General features: G+C 37.1%; 1 protein-coding gene across 3 annotated transcripts in view; it reads right to left on the reverse strand.

Moving 5' to 3' along the window:
- Window positions 1-18,559, reverse strand: part of SREK1 (splicing regulatory glutamic acid and lysine rich protein 1) — a 44,126-nt gene extending 25,567 nt beyond the window's left edge. For 2 of the 3 annotated variants that reach the window (XM_060400352.1, XM_004016923.6), the window contains exons 1-3: window positions 18,234-18,559; window positions 8,090-8,223; window positions 2,322-2,437 (exon numbers count right to left, since the gene is read on the reverse strand). In XM_060400352.1, coding sequence (XP_060256335.1) covers window positions 2,322-2,437; window positions 8,090-8,223; window positions 18,234-18,394 — 411 coding nt within the window. In that variant the 5' untranslated portion in view covers window positions 18,395-18,559. Of the gene's footprint in view, window positions 1-2,321; window positions 2,438-2,718; window positions 2,843-8,089; window positions 8,224-18,233 lie in introns of those variants that run through there. The other variant, XM_042233734.2, reaches the window with a different exon arrangement.
- Window positions 18,560-18,895: the final 336 nt, after the last annotated feature.

Consider the following 18,895-nt stretch of genomic DNA (forward strand, 5'->3'; position numbering starts at 1 on the left):
TTCAAAATGCATGAATGATCTAGCCTCTTTCCACGTTGCCTCTAAATGACACTCCTTTTTCTCCTATCTCATCTGATAGTCTAACATTCAGATGATTGAGGGTCACACCTTCAATTTTTTTTCTACTGTGCAAGAGAATTATTATATACAACTAAGCTAAATCACAGATGTGAGTCTTACTAGTTCTGCATGCATTTTAAACAGACTTTTCCACCCTTTGACTTAGAAATTTCTCCACTGGGACGTATAATTATAGATCTGGAATGGGCTTTTCCAAATCATCTAATTCAACCTCTTTGTTTCTTAAATGTAAAGATCATTCAGTCTTTTTTTCTTTAGAAAACTTTTTTTTTGTCTCTCTCTTCTTTGCACTATACCATTCTTCAACACTTGTGCCATTTGACATGGTAACCACCAATTACATAGGGCTATCTGAATTTTAATTAAAATTCAGTGCCTCGGTCACACCAATCAAATTTCAACTGCTCAATAGCCAGACGCTGCTAATGGTTTCTATACTACATAGCAGAGATTCGGACATCTCCATCATAGCAGAAAGATCGACTGGATATAGCTGCTCTGTAACGATACAACTACCCTTCTTCAGATTAGTCTCTATTCTGGCCCTGGTCCAAACAACCTAAATATTGGATTAGCCAAACAGTTTGTTCAGGTTTTTCCATAAGATGTTATGAAAAACCCACACAAACTATCTGGTCAACCCAATACTTAAGATAGCCCTTTCGGTCTTTGAGGAGATAAAGATGATCTGGATTCCCAATATAAAACTTCTGCCTTCTGACACAGAAACCTCAGCCTCCCTGAAGATAACATAGACTTAATCTTAATCTCCCTATTAAGAAGAAACCTTATGAAAGGTTTCATTCACTGTTATCAAAGAACGAATCTTTTTAATGTCTAGAAAAGAATAAATAAATATTCCAAGGCAGAAATATATTTGGTATATCCAAAAAACAAGGTCAGTGTGACTGAAGTAGAGGGGAAACAAGTAGGGGAAAAAGGTCAGAGAAGTAGCCAGGAGCCAAATCACAATGGGCCTCCTTTCCCATGTTTTATAACTTCATGAAGTAAGTTATATAATAATAGATATCTACAGCGGAATTAAAAGGAATCATTTCTCGTCAAAGCAACAAATTAAATAATAAAGACGTATACTGTTGATAAACAAACCTAAAAATGTTCAAAATAGCAAGACAGTATTTTCTGAGGAGAGGGGGGAAAAAAAACAGTGATTCAGGAATTAATCTTAAAAATGCCAAAACATACCCAAACTCAAATTTCTAAAAAGCCCAATTCAAATGATCAGATTGTTTAAGTAAAAAGCACTTTCCCCCCCATGGATCGTAACATAGGTCTCCAGTAGAACAATGGCATGTAAAAATCCTAAAATCTTGCACTTCCAAGTTTCAAAAATCACTTCTAAAACTAGGATAAATTAAGTAACTATAATCATAAAGTTTACTGGTTCACTCTTTAATAACCCAGTACCACAAAGCTAAATACAACTTTCAATCAAAGTGAGTTGTGCATTTTGTCTTGGGTTTATTTTTGCAGAAAAATGACTCTTCTTTTAAAATAAATGACCGGAGTCTTTTATATATACCAAGAACTCAGTAACAGCATGTCTTTTTTTTAACACCACTTGGAAATCACAGAGGAGGCATTAAATTACACTTAGTTAACAAGAAACTATTTTTACCATGTTACATTTTCTCAGTATCAGACAAAAGCTTCTCTGAGATGTTTTTTTCCCATTACCAAGGTAGTGGATTATTTCATATTTTTCAAATGAATTTAGTCCTCCTGAACTGGGAAATACAGGTACCTAGACTCTCCAATTCCTCATGCTATCTACAATGCTGGGTTCCAGCAACTGATTTACTAATGAATAATAAACTTCAGTTCTCAAATTTAAATGAATCCCCAATTACTTCATAAGCAATTCCAAAAGGCATTTCAGGTCAGTGACAACATGAGGAAAAAATTAGACAGACATTTCAATCAAATCCTCACCATTTAAAAAATTGTATTTAAAAAAGAAATAGCGACTTGCCTGGTGGTCCAGTGGTTAAGACTCTGCACTCCCAATGCAGAGAGTGCAGGTTCAGCCCCTGGTTGGGGAACTAAGACGCCACATGCTGGGTGACGCAACCAAAAAATAAATTAATAAAAATAAAATAGAAATAGTTTTCTAAGCTCTTTACAAAAAAAAAAAAAGAACTTTCTAAACTCTTTACTTAGCCGATTACACAGTTAAATGTTCACCCCTTTTAGAAGAGGGTGTATCATCTCATACTTACTGTAGTTAAGGGATTTGGAGTTGGTATGGGAAGCAAGCCTGCACCAGGCATCAGACTTGTCATGGTTGGAGCAGGAGCCAATAAAGAGAGGGCTTTGGCTTCCTCTGGGATTTTACCTGCAGAGGCAAGTTCCAAACATTACAGAAAGCAGAAACACCACACAGCTTTACACTATGATTTTACAATTACCCTTGCACTTAAAAAATAATAATAATAAATGAATCTATCAGATCCATATAAAGAAATAAATAAGAACTTAAGTCTTTCCTTTTACCCTGCTCTACTAGGAAAAATAAAAGTGAGCAAAATTTCAAAGACTAACAATCTCATTAATGGAATATTATTTTAAAAACTGAATAATGTAGACAATTATTTAACACTTTGAGCTATGGGTCACCTGTACTGGAAACTTAATGTTCATGAACCAAACGATATCAAGCATGGACGCTTTTCCAGGACGGTGTTTTCGCGGTGATCGAAAGTTGTGTTACACATGACAACCGTTCGTGTTGGCTGCATCACTAATAGCACACAGAACATCAGATACAGAAAAGAAGAACATTTTTTAAAGTTTAATCCCCAGAAATGGCAAATAACCAAATTAGTCAAAAAAAAGAAAAAGAAAAAAACAAATATGTGCGAATTGAAATTTATTCCCGAGTGTCCCTATCCTGTTAATTTAAACTACCTACTTGTGATGCAAACAATTTTGATAATCTTCCAGTAGGCTCCGTTTAATTTCAAGTAGACAGAAAAAAACAAAAGCTACTGCATGTAACCAGCTTCAATTGAAAAGGAAGCCTACACCCATTCAGTTAACAAGGCATCTCACCAACAATGTCAGAGATGACCAAAAGAATCCAGTTTCAAAGAATACATATGCCTTGGGAAACTATCATTTTTGAAAATAACTAAAAAAACTTTCCTGAGTCTCAGGAAACTTCTTAAATTACTGACTTTTAGAACCAATTTATGTATACTTATCTGAAGAGGGGTGGTTAATGCCTAAATGTCTTCCTTATAATAAGCAGCTTAAGTGCCTAATAATAATAACAATAACATTAAAATAATCCTAGACACTAAGAAGAAATTCCTACAAGTAAAAAAATGAAAATTCACTCTGAATTAAGTCCATCAATTTGTCACATTTAATTACTGAATTCTAATCAATCAGTTTGATAAAGACTATGACTTTCACATTTTTTTCTGCTTTCTCTTAACTCTTTGAAAAAGAAAATTTCTAAGAAAAATTGACTATACATAGCAATTTCAGAAGAACTACTCATACATAATTATGTGTTATTTGACCAAACATTTCTATTATGAATTCTTCAAAGTAATTTAAAACACTGTACAAAGTCTCATCAAATTGCAACTAGCATATGGAGTAAATTTTCAAGAAAGCACAACGCTGGGTTTCAGTGGTAAAATTCTACTTAATACAACCAGATGTGCAGGGATAAATCTCTAAAAACAATTACTGAATGCACTTCTACACGTGGATGGAATTCAAGATGAATTTTAAAATTTGCTTTAAATAGTGGTTATACCTTATTCACAGGAACAGAAAAATTACACTTTCTTAGCTTTAGCAAATGTCTGTCTATTCTAAGTCTATATAACCTTAATTTACTAATTTCAAAAACAAACTCATTTTATTGTTTCAGTAAATTCTGCATAAGCACAGATTTTAACATGCATAAAGATTAAAAGGTGGGAGAATCTTACTTGAAGACATCAAATAATAATTTATTTTGTATTTATTAGTTACTAGCATTAAGACATGTATCTGTATACCCACATATATACTATACTATTTACACTGCTATCAAACCTATTTTATCTGTGAAAAGTTAAGTATTCTTTCTTTTTTAAATATTTGTAAAACCTGAACACATCTTGATAAATCAACTGAGATCCTAAGGTACAAATCCTACACTTTACTACCCTAATTCATGCACCTAAAAAAACAAAGAATTCCAATTTAGTAATGTCTCAATTTAAGATTACCTGTTGATTAAATAAGAAAAACTATACACACGAAACAGTGCAGAAAGACTATAACAACAAAAAAGGGTATTTAACCTAGGCCAAAAGCTGATTAAAGTCATTCATTCATTTTTGGCTTAAAAATAGTTGTCAGTAGGATATCTGACTCTCACTGACTCTCACAACATAATGAACTATTGCAAGTATTAAGTCTAACTAAAATCACAACATTTATTGTTATTATTACCATTAAAGATAATCTAAAAGTCCCATTGCTTAATTTCCAAGATAAAATTCTACCAAATTTATCCTCCAAATACTATCAGAATGTATAAAAGCATAAAGCAAATTAAGTACTTAGCATTTTTCCCAAACTGTACTCATCAAAGACAACTGAGAGGAAAACAGTCTCTCTCATGCATCCTAATCTCAGAATCTATTTAGAAACAAGTAATCTCTGAACATTTTTCAACCAAAAATTCAAGCAAAGAAATACACACGCAAGTAAATATTCAACAGTTTCTCAAGTATTCATTCCCCACATAGGCAACTAAAAGTGTTTTGTTTCTAAATCAATGTTCTTTTCTATAATAAATATCATAAAAGTGAAAAGTCTCTTCTTGTTCTCTACCCCCAGATTGTTATAAGAAATTTACTTATTTTCCTTCATGACTGTGTATGCCTAAAATTCTAAGGGAGAAGGATGAAAATTCAAAGTTATTAGTTGGTCTTTATGAGAGTTGCAGATGTGGCAGAAAACTGCAAAAATGTTACACTGAGATAAAAAATGTGCTCCTAAATAAGAATCTCACCACTGTTTTAGTGTTTCGGGAACAAAATGTAACCGATCCGTTTATAAACACCAACTGAAACTAGCACTGAGCTTCATGAAACTGTATACTAATTTACTGTGAAAATTTATTTTATGTTGAGGATGAGTTCTACTAATCATCTCCCAATATAATTTGCAATGCAATGTTATGAACTCTTAATGGAATACCATTTACAAAGAACTGGAAAACCAGCTCACAAGTTAAAGTGAAAGAGATTTAACAAAACAAAACAAAACAAAACAAAAAAAAAGGGACAAAATAAAGAAAAAGAAATGAAATTAAAGTAAAACAATAAAAAACAGAGACAGGGCGTCCATCTTCCGCGGTTCAGACTCCGATCTCATTTCCCCAATGAAGGTTTCACTTGACGGCAGGTTTAGTGGCATGGCAAACAATGCCTAACTCAGGCAAGTGTAACAGGTCTGCCTTGGCCAGTCTAGTCATCTAATAATGCACAAATATCACATAGAGAAAACATACAAAACCAAATTAATAGTCAAAATCCATCTACCAGAAAATGTGGACATAAACTTATGACTGATGATTAGGTTGACACCCTATCTTTGACCTTATCTTTTTCTAAGTGTTAACATTTATAAAAAGAAATCTGAGATGCACGCAACAACAAAAAGAGGTCATATCTGGACGAGTATAATGAAAGTAAAACATTTTATTTTGAAGTGGCATGTTTTATTAACAATACCTAATGCTTAGTATGTATGAAACTATTACACATCCAACATTACTTAAACAGCTTAGGATCTTCTCACGATACTACCATCTGAATTAAAAACAAACGAAAAAACAACAGCAAATTGAAAGAAACTGAAAAAAAAGTCTTACAACTTTTTTCTATGGTTCTTTCACTTCTTTCATAATGCTGTTTCTATAACATCAAGGAAAGAATACAATCAGTGAAGTACACAGAAGACTGCTTACAGCAAAGCAGCGTGTCTCCTCTTACAGAACTTACTCCACTGGAACTCCTTCCTTTGATTTCCTTCAAATTTACTTCCCTACCTTCTTTAACACAACACATTATTACTTTGCTTGCAGTGCATAATCAGATCTTTTAGTAGCTCACTGTGACATTCTTCAGGTTCTATGAATTCATCTCTGTTGTACTAGTTCAATGAAAAATGTGTATCTGAATGTTTTTCCAATATCAACTTATAGGTTCGTGTTCTAAAATACAACTAAACTGGAATAAAAATATGAATTTTTATGTTCAAAAATAGCGAAATTTTGTCTCAAAATGTTCATACTAAAAATATTCAAGTCATTACAATAAATATGCAGTTAATTCTATCAAGTAAAACAGACAAAAAAAGGAACCTCTATATGCCCATAATCTTGAACATTTATAACAAACAATAGTCACTTTTCAAATATTTGAAAAATCCTATGGGAATACAGCAAGGTTCCAGCAGAGCCACACTAACAAAATTCTTCCTTCCAGTTCAAATAATAAGCTAAAATCACATAAGATCTGTGCTGCTGGTGGCATAATTTTTTGATACACTTAATATTCCCATTAATAAACCTTCTACTTATTTTTTTCCCATGCAGTTTACTTGGTATGAAATTGGTATGAACTTGGTATGCAAGCTAAACCATTACCAGCTCTTTTCTCACCTTGTTCTCCAATTTTAGGGTCGTTGTACACTTACAGATTAGTAGATAAGAATAGATTTAAGCAAATAATTAACTTCAGTGCATTTTTATTCTCCCTACCCTACTCTAATCCCCAGGCATGGGAAAAACACTTTCAAATTTATCTGAAAAACTCCAGAAGGTCCTATTATGGGACTTCAAAAATAACATCACTGTATCTGACTGCAATGTTTTTGACATCCCAGAACAGGCATTCTGAAACATGCAAAAAAACTTGAAAGTGCAGAAAACTGTTTACTATATATACTATTTTAATGTTAGCCTGATTTCTAAAAATGGTTTTAAAACATTACATATGAAAACTCATTAGACTGTTTCAGGTAAAAATTTTATGTTGTAAAACAGTTACCACAAGCCACCAGTGAAAATATATTTTAAAGACATTTAAATTATAATAACCAATTATAAAATCCATGTACATATGCTACAATCAGTCCTCTGAATAAAAGTTAATTACACACCAGAACTTTCAAATTCAGCACAGCCTATTATATGTTAGTGGCTCTGTAAACGTTAAGTTACTAAAAAAAATAAGCATTAATAATAATTAGCTCTTAAAGCAGGTTAAGTCATAAATTAATGAATTACAATAAGGCCTCTGGCCTTGTTACCCCTTCAAACAACTATTTCCTTGATGGATGCTTTGGAAAATTGTTTTCCATTGTTTCTCCTTAATTGCCATCACCACCCCCAACCCTAGCCCCACCCCTCCAACCCACCAGCAAAAGAAGTCAGTAAAATAAATTTCAGTTGCACAGCAAACAATTATAGTGAATAAGAAATAATGGTTTCATTAAAAAAGTAAATTACCTTAAGAAGATACTGTAAACCTTAAAATATGAATATTTTTCTTTAACATAATCCACCTAACCCCCACTTAGCAAAATGTGTACAGTTTTTATTTATAAAATTTCATTAACATTGTATACACAAGGGCAAAGGATCACTTATTTACACATTTTAAATAATTTCCTCTACCAATTTAATTTCAGAAAGCTTGCTTTAAACTTGCAAATTAAATACAATAAAGCAAAGTAAACCAAAGAAGGCAAGCAATTAAAAAAAATTTTAATGTCTAGCTATAATATCTCAAATATACATAATAAAGTAACCATTTTAATATATTTTATTATTAGGTAAAATCCTTTCCATCTCCAAATTTCATTCTTATATACACATACCATATCTACTTGCCAATTTCTAGGAAAGCCAGTGGTAGTAATGGACAGGACAGAGATTAAAATAACTTAAAAAATCATATGAGATACCAACCTTCTGCACAAGGAACAACTATCAGAGCTCTGTCAATAAAAACCGTGTTAGTTAGATGCTGGGCCACACCAACACTTGATGGATCACGAAACTTAACATAACATACTTTGGAAGAAAAAGCAAGAGGTGCGTTGCTGCAAGAGAAAAAGAAAAACAATTGGACTAATAAACATTAGGCTGGTTTTGTCATTTTCATTTACCGTTTCTTTTTTAGTTCTTTACATAATCTTACATAATCAAGACAGGAATTTCTGCTGCTAAGGCATGAAATACCAGAACGTAGTCTTTTAGATCTTTACATAATCAACACAGGAATTTTTGTTGCTAAGACATGAAATACCAGAACTTAGTCTTTTCATAGTGATTTGCTGCAAAGACTTAAGAGAAATCTAGACAGGCCTATAGCCCTGTTTGTTAAAAATCCGAAACTTAACACAGTCTTAATTTCAGTGAAATGTGAAAATAGCTGACTTAACCCAAGGATGTTTAATTGGTGCATCCACATCAATCAGCAAAATCTCTTTCAGAAAAAAAAGCCCCAACTCTCAAGACTTCAAATTTTGTAACTACTTCCAATCCTCCCTCACATGATTCCTGACATTTAAAATCATTAAACGCTTCACAAACATCTAAAAACAATCAGATAACCTGGAATTAAAATTAAGTTCTTTTGCATATACTAGACTACTTCAGACTAGGCAGCATTGTGGTTTTCCAGACAAACAATTTTACAAACAAAATTTATATATCTTATAGGCAAAAGAGAATAGATTCTTACAAGTCCTACTGGATTTAATCTAGGCAAGACTACATTAAAAAGAAGCCAGACACAGCACAGATGAAAGCAATTTTTCCATAATATGAATCCATCATGTTACAGTTCAAAATACACTATATCCTCATAAAGAATCATTTTCTCAACCTACCCATCCTGCTGCTGCTACTAAGTCGCTCCAGTCGTGTCCGACCGTGCGACCCCAGAGACGGCAGCCCACCAGGCTCCTCCGTCCCTGGGATTCTCCAGGCAAGAACACTGGAGTGGGTTGCCATTTCCTTCTCCAATGCATGAAAGTGAAAAGTGAAAGCGAAGTCGCTCAGTCGTGTCCGACTAGTAGCGACCCCATGGACTGCAGCCTACCAGGATCCTCGGTCCATGTGATTTTCCAGGCAAAAGTACTGGAGAGGGGTGCCACTGCCTTCTCCGATAACTGTGTTCAATTAAAATCTGCAATTGTCTTTAGCAAGTGAAAAAAGGCACAACGTAGATATACAGCTAATGTTTAACATAAATGTACAATCCTTCAAAACATTCAATCTGTCACACTAAAAAAGTAAGATCATTTGAAAAATACCAAATATGACTTGGGCAATAACAGCAATTTACTTCAGTTGACAAAACAGGTCAAGGAAGTTGACTACAATCTAGACCTAGTAAAAGGCAAGATGAGATTTAAAGTCTAATTATCTAATTCCAAATCTCATGTAACCTTAATCATTCAGTTAATCAAGAACTTTAAAGCCACTTTAATGTACTATCTAATTTGCAATTCCATAAATATCCATCACTTCTTAAAATTAAAAACTAAACATAGCAAAAAATCCACTTTGATAATGGCTAAATGTAGTTATGATATTAACCAAACACTAAGATAAAATATATCTGCATTTAGAACTTGAAACTATATGTTGATATATTATTATTAACATAACTTAATCAGGCTAATCAAAGCCGCTAAAATAAAAATAAAACTCTACCTCTTTTTCACCCAACTGAATTCAATTCTTTCCTGCCTAAAGCCATCCAATTCGAGCTTCAAGCCAGTCCTTTTCAACCTCCCCCTACTCAACACATAAGTGAAGCACTGTATGGATTTGTCGTGAGATAAACACATCTATGGGCTTCCCTGGTGGTGCAGTGGTAAAAAACCTGCCTGCCAAATCAGGAGATATGGGATGCATCCCTGGGTTGGGAAGATACCTGGAGAAGGAAATGACAACCTACTCCAGTATTTTTGCCTGGGAAATCCCATGGGCAGAGGAACATGCTGGACTATAGTCCATGAGGTCACAGAAGAGTCAAACGTGACTTAACGACTAAACCGCAACAACAAATACATCTGCATCCAGACTTAACTCACCTCTGTATTACCAAATCACCAATTCAGGCCTTTCTAAGAGCTCTAAATTCCCATATCTAAGCGCCTGCTGGAATACTGCATGGTGATGGTCACAGGGCCCACCACTGAACTTATTCTTAAATTCATCATCTTCCTCTATACCAATCCAGCACTTTGTCCTAATTTCATATCTCAGTTAAGGATACTACCACATCACCTAAGTCAGAAATCTGGGAGTTACTAATGTGACCATCATTAGTACTGTTCACCAAATATTTCCAAATTTCCTTCTGGCTACATAATAAAATTCTATTTCTTTTTTTCCTTGAAGTTAGGTATAGCTGTGCAATTTGGTCAATTAAATATGAGCAGAACTGAAATGTATTCCTATTCAGGAGTTTTAAGGGTCATTGCTCCATTCTGTCCCTCTGCCACAGTGACCAACACCACCAAAGAGATGGGTGGCTGATACATCAGCTTCATTACCAACCCCATCAATTTAGTATAAGAAATAATCTTCTGTTTTTATTAAACTACTGAGATTTATGGGTTGTTTCCATCCTTGATCCTTCTTCCTTCTTTTTCATCCAATTGGTCTTTATATCCTATGAAAATGGCCTCCCAAATATTTGTCACATTAATTCTTAAAACTCAACATTTCAAAAACTACGATCATGGCTTCCAGTCCCATCACTTTCTGGCAAATACATGGGGACACAATGGAAACAGTGACAGACTATTTTCTTGGGCTCCAAAATCACTGTGGACAGTGACTGCAGCCATGAAATTAAAAGACACTTGCTTCCTGGAAGAAAAGCTATGACAAACCTAGACAGCATATCAAAAAGCAGAGACGTCACTTTGCCGACAAACATTCATCTAGTCAAAACTATGTTTTTTTCCAGTAGTCATGTATGGATGTGAGAGTTGGATCACAAAGAAGGTCGAGCGCCGAAGAACTGATGCTTTCAAACTGTGGTGCTGGAGAAGATGCTTGAGAGTCCCCTGGACAGCAAGGAGATCAAACCAGTCAATCCTAAAGGAAATTAACTCTGAATATTCTTTGGAAGGACTGATGCTGAAGCTCCAATACTCTGGCCACCTGATGCGAAGAGCCGACTCTGGAAAAGACCCCAATGCTGGGAAAGACTGAGGGCAGGAGGCAAAGGGGGAAGACAGAGGGTGAGATGGTTGGACGGCATCACAGACTCAACAGACACAAATCTGAGCAAACTCCAGGAGTAGTCAAGGACAGGGAAGCCTGGTGTGCTGCAGTCCCTGGGTCTGCAAAGAGTCAAAATTCTTTCAATACTCTCATTATCAATGCCTTCATTCAAGTCCTTATCATTTCTCACTGGGATTACTAACCAATCACACTGCCTCTAATCTCAATTCTATTTAACAATCTTCCACAAAAGCTGTTAGAATGATCTTTCTAAACCCTAAATTTCTTCATGTCATGCTTAAATTTCCTCAGAGACACCCTTCTTTTCTTGCCTCATCATTTTAAAAATGCAGGCATAAAAATACTTGCTGTCCCCAAGACACATTCTGCACCAACAGAGCTGCCTTTGTGCCTGCTGTTTCACTTGGCTATGATGTGCTCTCACTCCCCTTCCACTTTTCTTCAAGGCTCCAGTTTCAAAGTCTTCTGGAAAGTCATTTTAAAATATCAAAGTAACTAAGTACCCTCTTACATGCGCTATCAAGACATCCTATATATTTTCAGCAGTTCCCTTATGTGAAACCCCGAACAGACCCAGCAAGCTTTAAGACACAACTGATCACTCACATGGCACAAGGGCCCATTTCACTGGCTAACCCCAAACCTGTAATTTGGGAGGCCTGACCAAATGAACTTGAACAGCCACATTCTCTCTCTTGGGCTGGAAAGTTATTTAGAGTGTGGGTCTGGGCCAGCTGCCCGATGAGTGAGTACAGAACAGGTCTGCAGAGAAACTGAGCAGATACACAAAAACAACCAAGCTGACAATAAATCCTGACAGGAATAAGCAGACAGTTGCCCTGGATGCTGATACCTTTCTGGTTCCCATTCCCAGTTTCCATGAGGCCTAGTCTGTATTTTACTACTTAGGGAAATCATCTTTTTAACAATGTCTCTTCCTGAGCTAGATTAGTAATACCTTCTGTCCTTGGGAGCCACCCCCCCCCCAAAAAAAATCTATGATTATAAGGAGCTGTGAAGGCCCTAGCAATTGCAACAAGTATAATCTCTTTTAGCACTTGAAGAAACTAACAAGCTACCACTGAAACTGTATTTCCTAAATTGACAGCTCCTTCTGTAAAAGAATGGAAACATAAATCATCACTGTTGTAAACTACAAACAATTCCAAATACGCCTACTTAAAACATATCATTTCAAATTTAAAACACCCACAGGAATAAGAAATGCGGGACTGGTTAATAAACCATATGCTATGGACATTTAAGAAGCCCAAAACCTGGTTAAAAGATGCCAGTCTGTTCTGAACAGCATTACCGTAAAAGAATGGATCCTAGTGCTAAAAGCAATTTTCTTCACCATCTCCAATTACCTTCCTTGCTGCTGCTAAGTCGCTTCAGTCATCTCCGACTCTGTGCGACCCCATAGACGGCAGCCCACCAGGCTCCGCCGTCCCTGGGATTCTCCAGGCAAGAACACTGGAGTGGATTGCCATTTCCTTCTCCAATGCATGAAAGTGAAGAGTGAAAGTGAAGTCGAGTAAAATCAACACAGTATCTACTTTATAAAAATGTAAGTGAAGTGAGGTCGCTCAGTCTTATCTGACTCTTCTCGACCCCATGGACTGGAGCCTACCAGGCTCCTCCATCCATGGGATTTTCCAGGCAAGAGTACTGGAGTGGGATGCCATCGCAAAAATGTAAACACACAAGCTTTTCAGGAGAAGTAGTAACACTACTTTATTTTGAATATTATAAGCTAAAAAGATACAGCGTGCGTACATCCTCAATCATTTGAGTCATGTCTGACTCTGTGACCCTATGGACCACAGCTCACCAGCCTCCTCTGTCCATGGGATTCTCCAGGCAAGAATATTGGAGTGGGTTGCCATGCACTCCTCCAAGGATCTTCCCAACCCCAGGGAACAAACCTAAGTCTTCTGTGTCACCTGCATTGCAGGCAGATTCTTCACCCACTGAGCCACCTGGGAAGCCAAAAATGATACAGTGGCAAGCCTAAATACAGATATCTCAGCAAACAACTTTGTATTTATATTTATAAACAAATATATTTCCAAACGGGACGGAGGAGCCTGGTAGGCTGCAGTCCACGGGGTCACGCGAAGAGTCAGACACAACTGAGTGACTTCACTTTCATGCACTGTAGAAGGAAATGGCAACCCACTCCAGTGTTCTTGCCTGGAGAATCCCAGGGACGGAGGAGCCTGGTGGGCTGCCGTCTATGGGGTCGCACAGAGTCGGACACGACTGAAGCGACTTAGCAGCAGCAGCAGATTTCCAAATCTTGTATTTAGATCTTTCTCTCTAGCATATCCTATGCTACTAAATAAGGTTTACTTTTTTTTAAATTAAATATGATTATCATTTCAAATGTAATCCTGAACTACAGTTTTAATTTTTAAAAGGTCTAAACATATTTCTCTAAAGAAAGTAACAGTACTCAAATATAGCAGATTTTATACTGACCTCATTTGTTAAATCACCTTTTGTTTTTTTAAATAAAAACCTTCTACAATTACTTTTCAAAAAAAAAAAAATCAGAATTTTTCACTGAGAGTTTAATGCAAAAATCACAGAACCAACTTTTTGAGCATCAGTTAAATTTATTGGCCCCTAACTGGTTATCTGGACTTCCCAGGTGGCACTGTGGTAAAAAATCTGCTTGCCAATGCAGGAGCCGCAGGAGACTCAGGTTCAATCCCTGGGTCAAGAATAGCCCCTGGAATAGGAAATGGCAACACACTCCAGTATTCCTGCCTGGAAAATTTCATGGACAGAGGTGGGGTAACAGTCCATGGGATGGCAAAGATTCAGACACAACTAAGCATGCACACACATAACTGGTTATTTAATTTTTCACTACACATGGTGATAGCACTGTACAATCTTTAAAAAAAACTCAATGTGTTAACACTATGATTTTCCAACACTTTATTATATTTCTAGACATCCTCTGAGAATCTATCAAAAAAGATATAATGCAAAGCATGGATAAAGTATGTAGTTTTATGTATGAAAATATTAACTGATACATAACAATTTCTCAACAGGTCTCCAGTGATACTCTGGATGGCACAATTCTCCTTTCTATAAGATTTCCTTATGATTTACTGACACCCACTAAATGCCAGGGGCCCTCCAATCACTGTGGACAATCAAAAATACACTTTTTCAAATACTTCTAGCTAAAACCCAGTAACAGAATTTCAAACACACACATACACACTTGAGACTTTACATATTATTACAATAAATAAAACACAGCAATATGAAAAATGCTTACTATGGGCTGAGTAAAAAAGTTGACAGCAACAATATATATATATTCTTTTGACTACACTAGATTAAGATAAAGGATTCCCCGATAGCTCAGTTGGTAAAGAATCCGCCTGCAATGCAAGAGACCCTGGTTCAATTCCTGGGTCAGGAAGATCTGCTGGAGAAGGGATAGGCTACCCACTCCAGTCTTCTTGGCCTTCCCTGGTGGCTCAGCTGGTAAAGAATCCACCTGCAATGTGGGAAACCTGGGTTCGATCCCTGGGTTGTGAAGATCCCCTGGCGAAGAGAAACGCTACCCACTCCAGTATTCTGGCCTGGAGAATTCCATGGACTGGGACTCACACAGTCCATGGGGTCACAAAGAGTCAGACAAGACTGAGCGACTTTCACTCAACTCATTCATATTAAGATAAATGCATATAAAAGGGACTGAAGGGAAACACATGGAAATGGAGAAAGGCTTTGATAGGGCCCTAGGGTCACTGGCAGTGTTCCATTGTCTCTATTTTTCATAATGTGACTATACAGGTTATACTTTTAGCTATTTGATAGCTTTTACCTTATCAGTGCTTTCGAAGACCAGAGAAGTAAAGAAAACCCGCAAGCCAAAAAAAATCAACACGGGTTTATGATAGAAATGAGGCTAGGTTACCCGATAGGTATTATGCACTTGAGGGGGCATAGGAGAACAACTAGGGCGCAGAGAATCCTATCCATGTGCTGGATGTGTTCACTTTGTGAAAATTCATCAAGCTGTATACTCTTACCCATGCACTTTTCTACACATTATACCTCTATAAAAAGCTTACTGAAAAAAAGACAAAAATTTCTTAGCATTGTAAATAGGTTTTTAAGATGTATGAGATTCATTTGTACTAAACACTACTAAATTGCACTAAAATTAAAAGTCTGGATATTTGTCATCTAGCAGCACAAATAAGAATTTTTAATATTTACAATGAATGTCTACTCCAATTCTTATATGTTTAAATAGAAACTGAATTACGGCCTCATGCCAAAAAAAGAAAATTTAATTTAAAATCTGAATTTTCGTATTAGCAATTGCATCCTTAAAATGTAAATGAGAAACTATTCTTACATTCTATTAAAGAAATATAGTTCCAAATTTAAAACAAATCAATTTCTACTCAGCTTTCAAAGATTAATCATAAAATACCGTTTCCACAATACTGAAAAAAGAATTCTGTCTTCAAAACACCTACTACTATTGCATATTTATACATTTCAGCCCAAATTTGCAATAAGAATGTAAGGACTAGCTTATGACAACTTAACTACAGAGCAAACAGAAAACACACCACTAGGAAAGCATGTTAATACTTGTGAAAAACAGGAATAGGAACTGCAAATATAGAATAACTGGTCAAAGATTTTGCCTGGCCTAGATGTATTACATTTATGCTACAATTTTGCAAAATGCATTACAGCTGGTGACACAGTAACTCTGTTTCAATGCACTGTTTAAGTAACCAGCTTTTTTATTCTTTTACACTTTAAACTCCAAGCAACTAACACCTGATTTCAAAAAATAGCCCATTTTACTAAATGGCAGATAACTGGCAGCATATTGCCACCCAAACGCATTTTTCAACCATGTGAGTGGTGTTATGTTCACAATGAAGAATATTCTGTGATGTATTTCTTCTGCCCATAAGACACATTATCACAACCTTGAAAGCAAGGTTAGCTTACAAAGGTTTATCTACAAAATATTTTACTATTTGATTCCAATTTGTTCAGAATACAGCAACGCTCCAAACAGTTCTCAATTATTCAGAAATGTTCTAAGTGTTGAAATGAAGAGAAAGCTTAAAGCACTTTCAAAAGTTATGTAAGATAGCCAAAGCTATATATGTGATGACGAGTCAATAAAGATGTATGTGCACCCACTTATGAACTATTTTTGGCAAAACTGTATTACTGAATCTATTCATGTGGAAACAATTTATATAGCCAAGATGAATCATTTTACAACACAAATTACAAGACAAAATATCAATATCATGAAAAGCTTTTAAAAAGATGATTGGGGAAAAAGAGCCGTGTGAGGGGGCAGAGGGGGAGTAGTCCTAGATTAAAGAAAATAATCAAACGTACTGAGTGATCTCTTGATTATCTCTAAATCAGAAAAAGAAAATGGAGAAAAGGCGTCAGACTAATTGAAAAAATTTAGATGTTATATATTGTCAATATCAAATTTCTTGGATACATTAACAGTACTGTGGTAAAGTAGGTCATATACATAAGAGATTCTCATTTACTTGTTGAGGAGTGAATAGTCAAGGGATGAGGGTGGGTGTGTGCGTGTATGTATGTAAAAGTGGGTAGTGGGAGACAGAAATCTGTGGCTAACTATAAATACAGATGAAGGGAACATGGGAGTTATTCTTTCAGCATTTCTGTATGCATGAAATACTTTGAAACAAAAATGAGAAGAAAAACTTCAGTAAAATTTAAAAATCCAAACACCAACTTTTATCACTATCTATGCAGTAGCAATGCGGTATAGTTAGAGAAAACTAAAGGAAAATAGATTTACATGCATCACTATGAAATACCCCAAAAAAATCAAACAATTTTTTTAATAAGAGAAATCTTAGGCAACTACTATCCCTTTCCTCAAAAGATTTTGACAAAATGAACAAAACACTGAGAAATTTTCATATTCTGGACACTAGTTTTTAAAAGTTTATGCCCGTAAGAAAATAACCCTGAAACCTCTTACGAATTTTGTTAGCTGATATTACCGTACAAGGGAAATCTTACGTCAAAGTACACTACCTGGGAAGTGTATGAGAAGAGTGAATGCCATCCCAAATCTGGACTTCTATAAGTATACAGCAGGAATAATCCTGCACAGATTACTGTTTTTTTCTGAAAGGTTTAGGGCAGTGTGACCTTCTAGGAGGAAATTTTAATCCGACGCCAAAAGGGTGAACAGACATGAATCTTTTAACAACATGGATGGGCCCGGTTAGATTAACCTCTGAAGATGCTAAATTTGTGAACACAGGCCTAGGAACAACTATAACCCTAATTCTATTTGTCATCAGCCGCAGGCTTCCCTGTCAGCAACAACGGCCCGACACTGAGGCCCTAAGATCGGACAGTTTCTCAGGCGCAGTCTCCGCGCTTTTCCATTGCAAAAACCCCATCAGGCGCTCGCCATGAGGACTATTCCGGGCCCACCTGCGGCCATCTTAAGTTAGGGAAGAAAACGGGGGAGGCCCGGCACTGAATTCGAGGACTCAGCGACGACCACTGGCCGGGAGGCACGAAAAGGCAACCCCTCTACGTCCTTTGTAAGGATTCTGTGCAAACATTAACCTCCGAAAGTCGACTAACAAGGAAAACAGAAGCCGGGGGCTGGGGCCGCGGTGCCCCAATCAAACATGGGCACCAAGGGAACCCCGGTGGTCACGTGACGGGGCAGCGCGCCCCCGTCCGCGCTCTCCCCCTCGCCTGGGTTCCCGAGGTCTCGCTCGGGCCCGCACCCCTCCCCCAGTCGAGCTCGAGGACTTACTCGGGCGGGTAGAGCCGCAGCTCCTCGATTTCTCCTAGGAAGGAAAAAAGCGTCCGCATCTGCTCGCTCGTCACCGCAGAGGACAGATTTGTCACCTGAATCACTGCCGTAGGGGTGAGGCCGAAGCCTAAGCCCAAGCCGAAGCTGCCGGCGCTGTTCATCCTGATCCGCGCTGCCGCTGCCTCCCTCCCCAACGTCTACAGCGCGTCAGCGACGGAGCCGGGAAAGCGGAGATCGCGCGGCCGCGAGCGCGCTCCCGCTGGCGAATTCACGGCCACGGGCAGGTCTAGCCGCCCATTTCACAACTCCCCTGCTCTCCGGGCTGCGCGCGCCAGCCGGAAGCGTCGCCCTGGCAACCCGGAGGATCTCGCGAGGCTGCTGCCTGGGGCTTCCGGTTGTGTAAGGCTGTTGGTCCTGCTGCATTTCTCCCCGCCAAGATTTTGATTGAGGGTTTCCCCGGTTACGACTCCATCAAATTCTTGTGCTCCTGTAAACGCAAGAGACCCACCTCTTTCCAGTCTTTATAGTAGCTAAGACTGGGAAGTCAAGAGGCCTGCTGGTGCAAACCTGTTAAGAAGGGATGACTCTCGAGCATCGCAGTTAACTAACTTGGCTGAACTATAACGTGTCAGTATTACATTCACGCAGCTCCTCCTTCCCAC

This window comes from Ovis aries, chromosome 16, assembly GCF_016772045.2.
Source record: "Ovis aries strain OAR_USU_Benz2616 breed Rambouillet chromosome 16, ARS-UI_Ramb_v3.0, whole genome shotgun sequence".
Lineage (NCBI taxonomy): Eukaryota > Metazoa > Chordata > Mammalia > Artiodactyla > Bovidae > Ovis > Ovis aries.